The following is an 18,640-nucleotide window of genomic DNA, read 5'->3' on the forward strand; positions in this document are numbered from 1 at the left end:
GTATATACAGCCACCACTAGGAGATCAGGAGATTACTATATACTCTATATACAGCCACCACTAGGAGGAGCTCAGGAGATTACTACATACTGTATACACAACCACCACTAGGGGAGCTCAGGAGATTACTACATACTCTATATACAGCCACCACTAGGAGGAGATCAGGAGATTACTACATACTGTATATACAGCCACCACTAGGCAGAGCTCAGGAGATTACTACATACTGTATATACAGCCACCACTAGGGGGAGCTCAGGAGATTTCTACATACTATATATACAGCCACCACTAGGAAGAGCTCAGGAGATTACTATATACTGTATATAAAGCCACCACTAGGGGGAGATCAGGAGATTACATACTGTATATACAGCCACTACAAGGAAGAGCTCAGGAGATTACTACACACTGTATGTACAGCCTCCACTAGGGGGAGCTCAGGAGATTACTACATACTGTATATACAGCCACTACAAGGAAGAGCTCAGGAGATTACTACATACTGTATATACAGCCACCACTAGGAGGAGCTCAGGAGATTACTATATATACAGCGACTACTAGAAGGAACTCAGGAGATCACTATATACTGTATATACAGCCACCACTAGGGGGAGCTTAGGAGGCTACTATATGCTGTTTATAAAGCCACCACTAGGAGGAGCTCAGGAGATTACTGCATACTGTATATACAGCCACCGCTAGGAGGAGCTCAGGAGATTACTACATACAGTATATACAGCCCCCACTAGGAAGAGCTCTGGAGATTACTATATATACAGCGACTCCTAGAAGGAGCTCAGGAGATAACTATATATTGTATATACAGCCACCACTAGGGGGAGCTTAGGAGGCTACTACATACTGTATATACAGCCACCACTAGGGGGAGCTTAGGAGGCTACTACATACTGTATATACAGCCACCACTAGGAGGAGTTCAGGAGATTACTATATAATCTATATACAGCCACCACTAGGAAGAGCTCAGGAGATTTCTACATACTGTATATACAGCCACCACTAGGGGGAGGTCAGGAAATTACTATATACTGTATATACAACCACCACTAGGAAGAGCTCAGGAGATTACTACATACTGTATATACACCACCACTAGGAGGAGCTCAGGAGATTACTACATACTGTATATACAGCCACCACTAGGAGGAGCTCAGGAGATTACTACATACTGTATATACACCACCACTAGGGGGAGGTCAGGAAATTACTATATACTGTATATATACACCACCCCTAGGAGGAGCTCAGGAGATTACTACATACTGTATATACAGCCACCACTAGGAGGAGCTCAGGAGATTACTATATACTGTATATACACCACTAGGGGGAGCTCAGGAGATTACTACATATAGTATATACACCACCACTAGGAGGAGCTCAGGAGATTACTATATACTGTATATACACCCACCACTGAGAGGAGTTTAGGAGATTAGAATATACTCTATTTACAGCCACCACTAGGAGGAGCTCAAGAGATAGCCTGTAGTAGGCTTCTGTTTGGATACTGCAGCAGTCACTTTGGAGCATAATGCAGGGGTTCAGGAAAAGTTGCAGGGAGCACAGAGCACAGCAGTGTGAGGACAACCCCAATGCACTTGGAGAAGCTACAATCCTGGAATATAAATCTGTAACACAATCCTGCTGCTACTAACAAAATAAAGGTACGGTTACACATCCCTACAGGGACAATAGATAAGGATGTTATGGTTTGGTTTGCACCTTGCATTTCCTTGTGTTGGGTCCATGGGGAGGTCCTGGGTGACCTAGGTGTGATGTAGGCTGCTCAGGGTGCACTAGGTCACCCAGGAGCCATAGCCGTGCATTCTCTGGGGCAATAATGATTCTATGATTCTCCCTCCATCACTGAAACTAATAAAATATTAACATTGAATTGTATAAATTATATGTCCCCAGAAATTGTGGTAGTGAAAATTACATCTGATCCCACAAAACACAAGCCCCAGCAAAGCAAATTTACCAGAATGGATTGTCCTGGGACAGAGAATTTTGTCTCCGTATCACCTTTCCACAAAGCTTACTTCTGTAGAGTAAGGAAAAACAGGAACGTCCCAATATCAACCTGTGACTAGAGTTGAAACCAGGACACAAATCTTCTACTACCTGGAAAATTTACATAAAAATGACACCATTATGGGGGATGTGTAGGTGACACTGTTATGGGGGGATGTGTAGGTGACACTGTTATGGGGGGGATGTGTAGGTGACACTTATGGGGGGGGGATGTGTAGGTGACACTTATGGGGGGGGGGATGTGTAGGTGACACTTATGGGGGGGGGGATGTGTAGGTGACACTTATGGGGGGGATGTGTAGGTGACACTTATGGGGGGGATGTGTAGGTGACACTTATGGGGGGGATGTGTAGGTGACACTGTTATGGGGGGATGTGTAGGTGACACTGTTATGGGGGGGGATGTGTAGGTGACACTGTTATGGGGGGGGATGTGTAGGTGACACTTATGGGGGGGGATGTGTAGGTGACACTTATGGGGGGGGATGTGTAGGTGACACTTATGGGGGGGGATGTGTAGGTGACACTTATGGGGGGGGATGTGTAGGTGACACTTATGGGGGGGATGTGTAGGTGACACTTATGGGGGGGATGTGTAGGTGACACTTATGGGGTGATGTGTAGGTGACACTTATGGGGGGATGTGTAGGTGACACTGTTATGGGGGGATGTGTAGGTGACACTGTTATGGGGGGGATGTGTAGGTGACACTGTTATGGGGGGGATGTGTAGGTGACACTGTTATGGGGGGGATGTGTAGGTGACACTGCTATGGGGGGGATGTGTAGGTGACACTGTTATGGGGGGATGTGTAGATGACACTGTTATGGGGGGATGTGTAGGTGACACTGTTATGGGGGGATGTGTAGGTGACACTGTTATGGGGGAGATGTGTAGATGACAATGTTATGGGGGATGTGTAGATGACACTGTTATGGGGGATGTGTAGGTGACACTGTTATGGGGGGGATGTGTAGGTGACACTGTTATGGGGAGATGTGTAGGTGACACTGTTATGGGGGATGTGTAGATGACACTGTTATGGGGGGGATGTGTAGATGACACTGTTATGGGGGGATGTGTAGATGACACTGTTATGGGGGGGATGTGTAGATGACACTGTTATGGGGGGAGGTGTAGGTGACACTGTTATGGGGGGATGTGTAGATGACACTGTTATGGGGGATGTGTAGATGACACTGTTTTGGGGGGATGTGTAGGTGACACTGTTATGGGGGGATGTGTAGATGACACTGTTATGGGGGGATGTGTAGATAACACTGTTATGGGGGGGATGTGTAGATAACACTGTTATGGGGGGATGTGGAGGTGACACTGTTATGGGGGGATGTGTAGATGACACTGTTATGGGGGGATGTGTAGGTGACACTGTTATGGGGGGATGTGTAGGTGACACTGTTATGGGGGGATGTGTAGGTGACACTGTTATGGGGGGATGTGTAGATGACACTGTTATGGGGGGATGTGTTTAGGTGACATTGTTATGGGGGATGTGGAGGTGACACGGTTATGGGGGGATGTGTAGGTGACACTGTTATAGGGGGATGTGTAGGTGACACTGTTATAGGGGGATGTGGAGGTGACACTGTTATGGGGGGATGTGTAGGTGACACTGTTATGGGGGGATGTGTAGGTGACACTTATGGGGCGATGTGTAGGTGACACTGTTATGGGGGATGTGTAGATGACACTGTTATGGGGGGATGTGTAGATGACACTGTTATGGGGGGATGTGTAGATGACACTGTTATGGGGGGATGTGTAGGTGACACTGTTATGGGGGGATGTGTAGATGACACTGTTATGGGAGATGTGTAGGTGACACTGTTATGGGGGATGTGTAGATGACACTGTTATGGGGGGATGTGTAGGTGACACTGTTATGGGGGATGTGTAGATGACACTGTTATGGGGGATGTGTAGGTGACACTGTTATGGGGAGGATGTGTAGGTGACACTGTTATGGGGGGATGTGTAGGTGACACTGTTATGGGGGGGGGATGTGTAGGTGACACTGTTATGGGGGGGGATGTGTAGGTGACAATGCTATGGGGGGATGTGTAGATGACACTGTTATGGGGGGATGTGTTTAGGTGACACTGTTATGGGGGGGATGTGTAGATGAAACTGTTATGGGGGGGATGTGTAGATGACACTGTTATGGGGGGGAGGTGTAGGTGACACTGTTATGGGGGGGAGGTGTAGGTGACACTGTTATGGGGGGGAGGTGTAGGTGACACTGTTATGGGGGATGTGTAGATGACACTGTTATGGGGGATGTGTAGATGACACTGTTATGGGGGGGAGGTGTAGGTGACACTGTTATGGGGGGAGGTGTAGGTGACACTGTTATGGGGGATGTGTAGATGACACTGTTATGGGGGATGTGTAGATGACACTGTTATGGGGGGATGTGTAGGTGACACTGTTATGGGGGGATGTGTAGATGACACTGTTATGGGGGGATGTGTAGATGACACTGTTATGGGGGGATGTGTAGATGACACTGTTATGGGGGGATGTGTAGATGACACTGTTATGGGGGGATGTGTAGGTGACACTGTTATGGGGGGAGGTGTAGGTGACACTGTTATGGGGGGATGTGTAGGTGACACTGTTATGGGGGGATGTGTAGGTGACACTGTTATGGGGGGATGTGTAGGTGACACTGTTATGGGGGGGATGTGTTTAGGTGACATTGTTATGGGGGATGTGTAGGTGACACTGTTATGGGGGGATGTGTAGGTGACACTGTTATAGGGGGATGTGTAGGTGACACTGTTATGGGGGATGTGTAGATGACACTGTTATGGGGGGATGTGTAGGTGACACTGTTATGGGGGATGTGTAGGTGACACTGTTATGGGGGGATGTGTAGGTGACACTGTTATAGGGGATGTGTAGGTGACACTGTTATGAGGGGATGTGTAGGTGACACTGTTATGGGGGGATGTGTAGATGACACTGTTATGGGGGGATGTGTAGGTGACACTTATGGGGGGATGTGTAGGTGACACTGTTATGGGGGGATGTGTAGGTGACACTGTTATGGGGGGATGTGTAGGTGACACTGTTATGGGGGGATGTGTAGGTGACACTGTTATGGGGGATGTGTAGGTGACACTGTTATGGGGGGATGTGTAGGTGACACTGTTATAGGGGATGTGTAGGTGACACTGTTATGAGGGAATGTGTAGGTGACACTGTTATGGGGGGATGTGGAGGTGACACTGTTATGGGGGGATGTGGAGGTGACACTGTTATGGGGGATGTGTAGGTGACACTGTTATGGGGGGATGTGTAAGTGACACTGTTATGAGGGGATGTGTAGATGACACTGTTATGGGGGGAGGTGTAGGTGACACTGTTATGGGGTGATGTGTAGGTGACACTGTTATGGGGGGATGTGTAGGTGACACTGTTATGGAGGATGTGTAGGTGACACTGTTATGGGGGGATGTGTAGGTGACACTGTTATAGGGGGATGTGGATGACATTATGATGGGGTACAGGGGATATGTGGGTGACACATTCTGGGATACTCTGTGATAAGTTGCCCCAGTATTTCACCCCTGTATACAGTTGGCTGGGTATTGTAGGGTATTGCTGCACTCAGCACTCCCCATCCCTCTGGCCGGTACCTGCCTCTTTCTCCCAGTGTGTACATGTACCAGTCCATGGAAGCGGCCGGTACTTCAGCAGAGATGCCGGCCCTCTCTCCTCCCCCCGGGGCCGCCACTTGGTTGCGTCCTCCTCCCCGTCTCTATATATGATGCACAGCGCGCTGCGGCCAGTACCGTGCAGAGTCCGGGGGGGTGTGCGCAGGTCTGTCACGCTGCACCATGAAGACGATCATCGCTGCGTACTCCGGGCTGCTGCGGGGTGAGTGCGGCTCCTATGGATATATATGTGTCTATGTGTCTGTGGCTTCTGTGGGGTCAGTAACCTTTAACACTGAGCTGCTAATTAGTAATTGGGCAGCTGTCGTTAATTAATGAGGTTACGTCATATTATAATGGGGTGGGGGGTGTAATAATTATATTATATAATGTTACAGTTTGTATAGAGGGGACCGTCCTGTAGTTCCCCTTCCACCCTCAGTCTATAGATTATTATCTAGATCTTTCCATCACCTGCTCTAGATCCTTCATGTCTTTTCTGTATCCTCTGCTATATACTAAAGGGGTGAGCCCAGGTTTTGGGGTGCGGATCTCCTGTATATTGCGGGAGGGGTGAGCTTTTGATTTGGGGTGTAGATCCCCCTGAATAGGGCAGGAGGGGTGAGCTTGTGTTTTGGGGTGCAGATCCCCTGTATATTGCAGGTGGGGTGAGCTTGTGTTTTGGGGTGCAGATCCCCTGTATATTGCAGGTGGGGTGAGCTTGTGATTTGGGGGTGCAGATCCCTTGTATATTGCAGGTGAGGTGAGCTTGTGATTTGGGGTGCAGATCCCCCTGTATGTTGCAGGAGTGGTGAGCTTGTGATTTGGGGCGCAGCTCTGCTATATTACAGGTGGGGTGTGCTTGTGTTTTATGGATGCAGATCCCTTGTATAGTACAGGTGGGGTGTGCTTGTTTTTTGTCGGTACAGATCCCTTGTATAGTACAGGTGGGGTGCGCTTGTGTTTTGGGGGTACAGATCCCTTGTATATTACAGGTGGGGTGAGCTTGTTTTTTGGGGGTACAGATCCCTTGTATAGTACAGGTGGGGTGTGCTTGTTTTTTGTCGGTACAGATCCCTTGTATAGTACAGGTGGGGTGTGCTTGTTTTTTGGGGGTACAGATCCCTTGTATAGTACAGATGGGGTGTGCTTGTGTTTTATGGATGCAGATCCCTTGTATAGTACCGATGGGGTGAGCTTGTGTTTTGGGGGTACAGATCCCTTGTATATTGCAGGTGAGGTGAGCTTGTGATTTGGGGTGCAGATCCCCCTGTATGTTGCAGGAGTGGTGAGCTTGTGATTTGGGGTGCAGCTCTGCTATATAACAGGTGGGGTGAGCTTGTGTTTTATGGATGCAGATCCCTTGTATAGTACAGGTGGGGTGTGCTTGTATTTTGGGGGTACAGATCCCTTGTATAGTACAGGTGGGGTGTGCTTGTATTTTGGGGGTACAGATCCCTTGTATAGTACAGGTGGGGTGTGCTTGTGTTTTATGGATGCAGATCCCTTGTATAGTACAGGTGGGGTGTGCTTGTGTTTTATGGATGCAGATCCCTTGTATAGTACAGGTGGGGTGTGCTTGTGTTTTATGGATGCAGATCTCTTGTATATTACAGGTGGGGTGTGCTTGTGTTTTGGGGGTGCAGATCCCTTGTATAGTACAGGTGGGGTGTGCTTTTGTTTTGGGGGTGCAGATCCCTTGTATAGTACAGGTGGAGTGTGCTTGTGTTTTGGGGGTGTGGATGTGCTATTTACATATTCAGGAAACTATATGGATGTGTATATTTTATACAGATGTAGCAGAGCTGGTTGTGTTGTTCTGTTCTCATACAGAAAACTGCAGTCCTATGCAAAAGTAACACAGAAGTAATGATTGAGCCTCATCTATCCACAGATGTAGCAGAGCTGGGTTACTTATAACATTTACACATTAGCCCAGGAGTTTGCCGCCTGTGCCTGTGGTTAAGATGAAATCCAAGTCCCTGACAGCTACAAGAAAAGGGTTAATCTACTATACTGGGGGCAGCTCTGATGTGGGGGCTTCACATAAGTGTAATCAGTAGAGGGAAAATTTTGAAGACTTTTTCATCTTAAAGTTCTCCTCTTAATAATTCTGAGAGCTGAGTTTTTGTTGCAGTTGTATCCAACCTATACAACATCTAAACTGCCTGGAGAGCAGAATGATGTATAGTAACAATTTAGCAGAACAAAACCAATATATGCTCTTCATGAGTCCCTCACAGGAGATTGTTTCTACTGGATACATTTGTATCAAACCTTCAGTTGTGTATTGATACATGATACATGTTCCATTCACTGACATCAAGCATAAAATACAACAACGAATGTCTTATCAAACATGTAAAGTCATATATGTACATGGTGACTGCACCAGCAGAATAGTGAGTGCAGCTCTGGAGTATAATACAGGATGTAACTCAGGATCAGTACAGGATAAGTAATGTCATGTATGTACACAGTGACTGCACCAGCAGCAGAATAGTGAGTACAGCTCTGGTGTATAATACAGGATGTAACTCAGGATCAGTACAGGATAAGTAATGTCATGTATGTACACAGTGACTGCACCAGCAGCAGAATAGTGAGTGCAGCTCTGGAGTATAATACAGGATGTAACTCAGGATCAGTACAGGATAAGTAATGTCATGTATGTACACAGTGACTGCACCAGCAGCAGAATAGTGAGTGCAGCTCTGGAGTATAATACAGGATGTAACTCAGGATCAGTACAGGATAAGTAATGTCATGTATGTACACAGTGACTGCACCAGCAGCAGAATAGTGAGTGCAGCTCTGGGGTATAATACAGGATGCAACTCAGGATCAGTACAGGATAAGTAATGTCATGTATGTACACAGTGACTGCACCAGCAGCAGAATAGTGAGTGCAGCTCTGGGGTATAATACAGGATGTAGCTCAGGATCAGTACAGGATAAGTAATGTCATGTATGTACACAGTGACTGCACCAGCAGCAGAATAGTGAGTGCAGCTCTGGAGTATAATACAGGATGTAGCTCAGGATCAGTACAGGATAAGTAATGTCATGTATGTACACAGTGACTACACCAGCAGCAGAATAGTGAGTGCAGCTCTGGGGTATAATACAGGATGTAACTCAGGATCAGTACAGGATAAGTAATGTCATGTATGTACACAGAATAGTGAGTGCAGCTCTGGAGTATAATACAGGATGTAACTCGGGATCAGTACAGGATAAGTAATGCCATGTATGTACACAGAATAGTGAGTGCAGCTCTGGGGTGTAATATAGTATAACCCCCTTGCCCCCGGAGGTCTTCTCCACCTGCTCTTGGTCTTGTGCTTGTCTCCTGCACCTGACACTGAATATTCGCACATTGTTCCTTCCTCATGAAATAACCAGTGGCTCCTCGGTTACAGGGCGCCCGGTGAAGTGCGCTGAGGGTGACTGTAGGATTTCAAGGGCATGTACTATTTATAAGTGTCATGGACTTGATCCCATTATTGGCACAGATCACTGAGCGGTCAGGGGGGGGGAAGTGACCAGGACATCATAGGAATATTTATCAATTTTTTTATGAATTTTTCAAAATATTTTGTATTAATCTTTTTAATTCACCCATAAAATAATGTACAATGTTGCAGTTTGATATTTGTGACCTGTAGATTAGATCTGCATTACTTCATAGTTCACTCCCCCGGTTCTGATGTATTGGACCCCTGATGCCCCCCGGATCCTGTAATCTGACATCATGTTTTGCTATTAAAACTTGTATGTTTGTTTAACCCCTTGTAGTTGGGGTGTTTTGCATAATCTTGTGTCAGCCTGTGGTAGAAGTGGAGGCTCGGCCGCGGCAGTGAAAGGGTCGTCTAGAAATATGCAGCAGATAAGCGGCTCAGGATGGAGCAGGGTCCAATGTGTCAGGTTCACAGCGCCGGCCCATTGGTTTCAATGAGCCGTGTCCCTAGGTAACATCTCCTGCCTGGGCACAGCTATCCCTACAGAGAGCCGTGCCAGGTGGGCATAGGGCACCATAGAGGGGGGAGGGGTATATACATCAATTGTCTGTCATTCTCTTTAGTTCAGGCTGTAAGTTAATATATCTACACTTTTGTGTCTCCAGTCACATCCAAAGCTGCATCAAGGGGAACTGGACATCAGTTTTATCCATGGATGCTGTTTTGGGTATTGTCCCTGGAGAGATGTGTAATCAGACCTCTGTGTATGTTGTTAGTAGCAGCAGGACTGTGATGAATGGATTTGTATTCGAGGATTGTACTGGGGACAGGTCCTCACACTGCTGTGCTCTCTGCGGCCAGTGTTGGGGATTGTCCCTGGAGAGAGATATAGTTATACCTCTGTGTAGGCTGTAGCAGCAGGACTGTGGAATGTGAATTTATCCTCTAGGATTGTAGTTTCTCCAAGTGCACTTTACACTGCTTTGCTCTGTGCTCTCTGCATTGAACTGATCAAACTCCCCTTCTCTCTGAGCACTGCTGTAGTAATTAACCAGGACCTTGCTCCAGATATTACTCAGAACAGATAGAAGGGGCGGAGCAGCTCAGTGCAGAGAACTAAGAGCACAGCAGTGTGAGGACGCTCCTCCAGTTCATGATTGTCTCTCCTACAACATTCCTGGAATATAAATCCATATATCACAGTCCTGCTGCTACTAACAAAGGTCTGATTAAACAACTCTCCAGGGACAAAAGTTAAATGCTGGCTTCACAGAGCACAGCAGTGTGAGGACACCCCCCCCCCAAACAGTGCTGTAAGATAAACCCATATCTCAGTCCCACTTCTACTAATATACAGAAAGGTATACACATCTCTCCAGGGACAATACTAAACACTAGCTGCAGTCTGTGTGGCCACACCTGCTGACAGGTTCCTTTTAAGAATCCTGCTGCCTAGATGTGGGTATCCAGTATCTGTACAGCACTGTAGAATGTTGTCTGATTGTAAGATTTCAGACTGTTGATGCAGCTTTGGATGTGACTGGAGTATTGTGCACATTATATGGTGGTCAGGGTTGGAGCTATAACTTACTGCAGCTCTCAGATTATTCCCTAAGTAAGGGAGGAAGGAGCAGAGGGTGAATGATCCCTATTAAGTGTCTGTGTCTCCGCAGGGACGGGCTCCAGCCTCTTCTCCACTGTGCAGGATCTGCCTTCCATCCCTCGGCTGTCAAAGTCTCGAGTGGAAAGACATCTCCAGATCATCTCCGTGTTACAATGGGTCATCAGCTTCCTGGCATTGGGTAAGACCATGGCCATCACAGTGTAGAATGGGTGGCCTTGCTTTATGGCAGGTGCTGCAAAACTGTAAAAGATGCTAGAGTTGCATATCATAATAAAGCCTAATGGTTTTATAATTCTGTCCACCAGGAGTGGTCTGCACTGCAATCCTCCTCTACATCTTCTGCACAGACTGCTGGCTCATCGCTGCCTTATACCTGGCCTGGCTCGTGTTCGACTGGAATACCCCCAATAAAGGTGATGTTATCTAACACTACTTACTGCACCAGCAGAATAGTGAGTGCAGCTCTGGAGTATAATACAGGATGTAACTCAGGATCAGTACAGGATAAGTAATGTCATGTATGTACACAGTGACTGTACCAGCAGCAGAATAGTGAGTGCAGCTCTGGGGTATAATACAGGATGTAACTCGGGATCAGTACAGGATAAGTAATGTCATGTATGTACACAGTGACTGCACCAGCAGCAGAATAGTGAGTGCAGCTCTGGAGTATAATACAGGATGTAACTCAGGATCAGTACAGGATAAGTAATGTCATGTATGTACACAGTGACTGCACCAGCAGCAGAATAGTGAGTGCAGCTCTGGAGTATAATATAGGATGTAACTCGGGATCAGTACAGGATAAGTAATGTCATGTATGTACACAGTGACTGCACCAGCAGCAGAATAGTGAGTGCAGCTCTGGAGTATAATATAGGATGTAACTCGGGATCAGTACAGGATAAGTAATGTCATGTATGTACACAGTGACTGCACCAGCAGCAGAATAGTGAGTGCAGCTCTGGAGTATAATACAGGATGTAACTCAGGATCAGTACAGGATAAGTAATGTCATGTATGTACACAGTGACTGCACCAGCAGCAGAATAGTGAGTGCAGCTCTGATATCCCGTACAGTAATGTAATGTATGAATGTGGCCATAATTTTTTTTTTCCTACAACAGGAGGCAGACGATCTTCCTGGGTGAGAAACTGGGCGGTTTGGCGTTATTTCAGGGACTACTTCCCTATCCGGGTGAGTGTTGGGTGCAGGGTGTGATGTCGGTGGTGTCCCGGTGTGGGTGATATCACTGTGGACTTTGCATGTTGTCCTTGTTGTTAGTACTTGGTTTGTTGGGGTGGGGGAGGGGGTGGTGAATTGTGATTTGGGGGGTGGCATCTATCACATGTAGTGCACCCAGTCCTGCCACCCTCTTACCTGCCCATGTGGGGTAGGGGGATTATCCCCAGTCTGTACCTGTGCCCCCTACTGGCTTGTGACGTGTCGGGTGACTCCGAGGACAGCCTCTGTTTGTGAGGACTGAGTCATTGTGTTATCAGGGACAGTCCTGGCAATGACCTTTGTCCCGGACGGGATGCAAGGAGCTGCTGTGCCCACGGTGGCTTCACGTGGCCTTATCACTGATTATTTGTACTAATGTCCATGTCTTGTGTTTGTCTTGTAGCTGGTCAAGACTCACCACCTGCTCCCCAGCCGGAACTACATCTTCGGCTACCACCCGCACGGTATCATGTGCCTGGGGGCTTTCTGTAACTTCGGCACCGAAGCCACCGGCTTCTCCAAGAAGTTCCCCGGCATCAAGCCGTACCTTGCCACGTTGGCTGGGAATTTCAGGATGCCAGTTCTTCGGGACTACCTCATGTCTGGAGGTAAGTTCTCTCTCCTATGTCCATACACTGCTGTGCCATTAGCATTAAGCTCCATTGATTCTTTTATGTAATAGCTGAGCTCGGGCGCAGAGCACAGCAGGGACAGCAGAGAGCTTCAGGAAGGGTCTTGGATACTTTTACATCAAAATAACATTGACGGTTATGTTATAATATATCATTTTTACCTTGTGCCCCTTCCTTATACAATCCCTTCCCTTCCTTGGTTGAACTTGATGGACATGCTTAAATTTTTTTTTCCGGCTGTATAAAAGATGTAACTTATAGGTGTGAGGACCCCCCCCCCCCCCTCCCCCAATGCATTTAGAGAAGCTACAATCCTAAAATATAAATCCATATTTCACAGTTCTGCTGCTACTAACATACATGGAGGTTAAATTACACATTTCTTTAGGGATAATACTGAACAGTCTGCAGAGGGCACAGACCGCAACAGTGTGAGGATACGACCCCCAGTTGACTGTCATTAACTTGCCCAATCACAGAACATGTGGTTCCCATGCACCAGTTTGGCGCTGCTATTCTAACATCTTCCCAGAAACAGCGCCACCTTCATCAAATGTCCATGCCAGGTATTGCAGTATTGTGCTGAGTAAAATTTGGCTGCAATACCAGGCATGATCTATGGACAGAGGTGGCGCTGTGTATAGAAAAACACAAACCTTTCCAGGAACTGTATGAGTTTGCAGCTTTGGTAGTGATTGGAGTCATATTTGACCCATTGTTGATCGGGTGACCCTGAAGTGTTCCGTGTCCTCTGGGCCGGCGACCGATCACGAAAATAAAACGTTTAACATAACAGACCGAAATAGCCGCCCGCCAACTTTCCACCCGTGGCTTCCCTCCAGCGTTCTCGGAGCTCCGGAGTCTTGCCAGACTTTGTAGCTTTCTTCTGCCTGACAACGGACTGATCCAAGGTCACGGAAGGAGCGGTCATGATCCGCAGGATACAGCCGGACATGCAGATTTGGGAACTTTTGGGTTTTGTTTGTCACTGAAATTCCTGACCAATGTATCTGAGGAAAGGGGGGAGGGGAGAATTGGGTGGGCGGATTACCGGATCCATAAATGTTACACTGTAATAAATCCATTTATTATTCCCAGTAATTCTGCTAATCTACGGATAATGTAACATGTGCTGTAACTCGCTACTGCCCCCTGGAGGCGGAACATGTATAATGTAACTAATGGAAACATGTAACCACTTTATTCTACCAGGAATCTGCCCGGTGAACCGCAACACTATAGACTACATCCTCTCCAAGAATGGGACTGGAAATGCTGTGGTGATAGTTGTAGGGGGCGCCGCCGAGTCCCTAGACTGCAGACCGGGGAAAAACCGTGTGACCCTAAAACAGAGAAAAGGATTTGTGAAGATTGCACTGCAGCATGGGTAAGGAGAAACGGTATTATAATATTGTATGTAGGGGGCAGTATTATAGTAGTAATATTCTTGTACATAGGGGGCAGTATTATAGCAGTTATATTCTTGTACATAGGGGGCAGTATTATAGTAGTTATATTCTTGTACATAGGGGGCAGTATTATAGCAGTTATATTCTTGTACATAGGGGGCAGTATTATAGTAGTTATATTCTTGTACATAGGGGGCAGTATTATAGTAGTTATATTCTTGTACATAGGGGGCAGTATTATAGTAGTTGTATTCTTGTACATAGGGGGGAGTATTATAGCAGTTATATTCTTGTACATAGGGGGCAGTATTATAGCAGTTATATTCTTGTACATAGGGGGCAGTATTATAGTAGTTATATTCTTGTACATAGGGGGCAGTATTATAGTAGTTATATTCTTGTACATAGGGGGCAGTATTATAGTAGTTATATTCTTGTACATAGGGGCAGAATTATAGTAGTTATATTCTTGTACATAGGGGGCAGAATTATAGTAGTTATATTCTTGTACATAGGGGGCAGAATTATAGTAGTTATATTCTTGTACATAGGGGGCAGAATTATAGTAGTTATATTCTTGTACATAGGGGGCAGTATTATAGTAGTTATATTCCTGTACATAGGGGGCAGTATTATAGTAGTTATATTCCTGTACATAGGGGGCAGTATTATAGTAGTTATATTCTTGTACATAGGGGGCAGTATTATAGTAGTTATGTTCTTGTACATAGGGGGCAGTATTATAGTAGTTATATTCTTGTACATAGGGGGCAGTATTATAGTAGTTATATTCTTGTACATAGGGGGCAGTATTATAGTAGTTATATCCCAGATTGTTTATTGGTTTTCCAGGATTCCTTGGCTCAGGGTTTGTCTTTCCTGGTAATGTTACTAGTTATTACTGTTGTGACTTGTCACTGATGGGGACATTATAGCGGCATATGATTGTGGGCTTCGGGATGATGTATGATATACAGGTGCAGGGGATATATTGAAGTCTGGTTAATTTATATTTATTAAAGGAGTGTCGGCACATTCATGTCACCAGGTGACTGGTACTTGGAAGCTTGAGGACGCGCACCTCATGGCTTTATATCCATATGATGTATCTATAACATATCTAATGTTTATGCAGGTCGGACCTTGTCCCAGTCTATTCCTTCGGGGAGAATGAGGCTTACAAGCAGGTTGTGTTTGAAGAAGGATCTTGGGGTCGATGGATCCAGAAGAAATTCCAAAAGTATGTGGGATTTGCCCCTTGTGTCTTCCATGGCTGTGGGTTCTTCTCCACTGACAGCTGGGGCTTGGTGCCTTATCCCAACCCCATCACCACCGTGGGTAAGTGAATGACTGTCAGTGAGTTGCACCCTTCAGAACTCAATGATTTAGTTTTTTTTCTTACTATATTAACCCCACTGTCCCCTCTTTAGTTGGAGAACCCATCACCGTCCCTAAAATGGAGCAACCAAGCCAGAAGGATGTGGACCTCTACCACAGCATGTACCTGACCTCCCTGCAGAAGCTCTTTGACAAATACAAGACCAAATTTGGGTTGTCCGAGTCTGATGTGTTGGAAATCAATTGAGGACATTGCTGACCACAGACGGAACAATTCTTGCATCTGGAAAGCGCTTACTCCACGGACGAGCTCTTCGTGGGTCACCGACGTGAGCTTAGTCGGTGACCGGGCGCTGCCGTCTTCTTCTACCGCACCTTTACCTGATGAGACAGTTGTGGTAATGACTTCATCTGCTCTCAGGACTTATCTCGGCACTTATTCTTTGTCAATTGGACATGATGGACGTTTCTGGAGCAAGCGGTGGGGAAAGTAGTCAATATCTGAGGACCTTCTAGTCTTATCAGCTATGATACCTAGACTAGATACCAAATGATACCTAGACTTTGGGTCATGAGTTATGATCTGCATCAGCATAGAGAAGCAAGACCTCCACTAGACTGTCCTTCTGATACTTTGGGTTATATGGTTGGAGTAGGTCCATCATGGTAGAACCAAGGAGCTGGTTGACCCATGGACATCTTGCCACATGTGACCAATCAGTATACCGTGTGTAATATGAATAGTATTTGCTATATCCATTGTAGCCATTATGACTCAGTATTGTGTTTATCATGTGCCTAACTCCAGAATCTTGAAGGGGTAGTCCCATCTTATGACCAGGATGTGTGATCGGGATGCCATGCTACATCACCACAGACCCCCCCCCCCCCCATCCTAACAATGAGACCGCCATCAGATTGTGGTTGCTTATCTACTATCCTAGCTTCACAAGATGGGAATGCCCCTTTAACCTTCCAATACAGAATGACCTTCTGATCAATGTAGATGTTGGAGCCCAATGGTAGATGGTGAGCTGAAGTCTCCTGCTGAGCGATAACGTTGCCTCTGTTTCGACAAGGCCAGTTGATGAGGTGATGTCATAAGTTGAGTGACGCCATCGTTTTCACCAGTATCTAAACCCAGGAAGAGCCTGGACATCTTAGCTTTGAGTTGAGAAGTCTCCATCACACTTGAAGAATAAAGATGGCCTCTTGAGACTTAAATTTGGAGCTTCTAGAAGTGGAACCATCCTCTAGGTCACCCTACTTTTGCTATCTCCTGAAGGGTGGCTTCACCTCGGTCCGTTCCATCTTGGTTCTTGTGCTTGTAGGGTAGCCCCTTTACAATGCCCAGAGCCAAACGTGGACTAGGGGACCTGCTTAGGTGTCATTGGCTTTCAGACTACTTAAAGGAGACTTGACATCACCTTTAAGACTTCACACAATTGGTGAGTACCAGTTGACTATCATGGTCAATGGAAGGTGCATGATGTTTGTCAGTGGTGGCTCAGCATAGCTCACCATTATAGGAAGGTTATCCCCATGACCTGCTGCCCAATGTCAGTCTGCTGCTTTAGGTAAGAAAGCCCAAAGCCATCAATGCTCTTGTATTGTAACAGGTCTGATTGCTGCAGATATTATCCGCAGTCCATGCACCCCCACCCACCTTCCACCATACTACGACTGGCACCATGACAGAAGGGTTGGCACATGGTAAACCTCATCTCTCAGCACAAGGAGTTCGACTCCCTATATAGCACAAGCAATGCAAGTTGGTAGTGATCCCTCAGATTTGGAGGGTTAAAAACCAAAAATGAAATATATAAATGTATAGATGGTGCCGGGTCCGCACTTTCCCAAACTGAATGTACAAAGCGCAATATTATGGAGGAAACGAGGAGAGTCTCCAGAGGCCCCATTGTGGCTGACTATGATTCTGAGCTGCAAGTTGTCAGGGCATGCTGAGAGTTGTAGTGCCACAGGAGATGACCTACTGGTACTGAAGATGGATCATCTATAAAGGGAACCTGTCAGCAGGTGTGATCATACAGTCTGCAGCCATTATACGGTATGTAATCATAATAAATAAATATATATACGTGTGTGTATGTAGTAGCAGCAGAACTGTGATATATGGATTTGTATTCCAGGATTGTACTGGGGTATGTCCTCACACTGCTGTGTTCTTAGCTGACAGATTTTGCAATGTCTCTTAGAATTGCTCTCTGCTATAGAAAGGGGGCTGTGTAGAAGTTCACCAAGGGTACAGCAGTGTGAGGACCCCCCCCACCCCCCAATACAATCCTGGATATATCACAGTCCTGCTGCTACTAACATACACAAACCTAAATCTCTCCAGGGACAATACACAATACTTGCTGCAGTTTGCATGGTCACAGCTGCTGACAGGTTCCTTTAACACGACCTTGTGCCGTTGTGATGCTCTTAAAGGGGCGAGTTTCAGGTTGATGCCAGTGTGGACCCGGCTGTAGCAGTTTCCTGCCCACCAATCAGCTATGAGAATGTCTGACAAGTGATTGTAGTCTGTGTGTAAATGTTGGGGAGGACACATTTAGGGAAGTGCAATTTTTTGGGGGTTTTTTACCGTACACTGTAGATAATTTTTTTGGATGACTTATTCACTGGTTCTGTGATTATTGCGTCCCCTGGAGCGGTACAGTGTGATCCGTGGATATCGGAGGCATCTGTCATTATTCCTGTGCCTTGCCCTGTCCTGGATTGTAGTATTTTATGACGTGTTCTCACAGTTTTGCTGTATTATAAGCGTCATGTATTTTATTTTTGTACAAGTGAATGTAAATAAATATATAATCAGACAAAATTCTACAAGTTTTTTTGGGTTATAGTTATGGGAAAAGGACCTTGGAATAAAATCCACTCCAACACTTCTTCTACCACCAAATAATCCAGAAAGCGGTATTCCAAGTCCAACAATCTCCCGCTGCACTCACTATTCTGCTGCTGGTGCTGTCGCTGTGTACATACATGACATTACTTATCCTGTACTGATCCTGAGTTACCTCCTGTATTATACTCCAGAGCTGCACTCACTATTCTGCTGCTGGTGCAGTCACTGTGTACATACATGACATTACTTATCCTGTACTGATCCTGAGTTACATCCTGTATTATCCTCCAGAGCTGCACGCACTATTCTGCTGCTGGTGCAGTCACTGTGTACAT

The 18,640-nt window shown here is 46.1% G+C and overlaps 1 protein-coding gene across 1 annotated transcript; it reads left to right on the forward strand.

Moving 5' to 3' along the window:
- Window positions 1-5,813: 5,813 nt before the first annotated feature.
- Window positions 5,814-18,278, forward strand: DGAT2 (diacylglycerol O-acyltransferase 2). The gene is made up of 8 exons (XM_072133915.1): window positions 5,814-5,970; window positions 10,882-11,010; window positions 11,138-11,245; window positions 11,960-12,030; window positions 12,461-12,665; window positions 13,902-14,076; window positions 15,234-15,436; window positions 15,529-18,278. The coding sequence occupies exons 1-8, from the start codon at window positions 5,931-5,933 to the stop codon at window positions 15,681-15,683; spliced, it is 1,086 nt and encodes a 361-aa protein (XP_071990016.1). The 5' UTR covers window positions 5,814-5,930; the 3' UTR covers window positions 15,684-18,278.
- The last annotated feature ends 362 nt before the right edge of the window (window positions 18,279-18,640 follow it).

The sequence above is a fragment of the Engystomops pustulosus genome, chromosome 2, assembly GCF_040894005.1.
Source record: "Engystomops pustulosus chromosome 2, aEngPut4.maternal, whole genome shotgun sequence".
In the NCBI taxonomy this organism is placed as follows: Eukaryota; Metazoa; Chordata; class Amphibia; order Anura; family Leptodactylidae; genus Engystomops; species Engystomops pustulosus.

Excerpts from the sequence above, each read along its gene's own strand:
- DGAT2 (XM_072133915.1), top strand. The coding sequence starts at position 5,931 with ATGAAGACGATCATCGCTGCGTACTCCGGGCTGCTGCGGG. Across the intron at positions 5,971-10,881 it reads GTACTCCGGGCTGCTGCGGG|GGACGGGCTCCAGCCTCTTC; the intron begins GTGAGTGCGGCT and ends GTGTCTCCGCAG. Across the intron at positions 12,666-13,901 it reads GGACTACCTCATGTCTGGAG|GAATCTGCCCGGTGAACCGC; the intron begins GTAAGTTCTCTC and ends TTATTCTACCAG.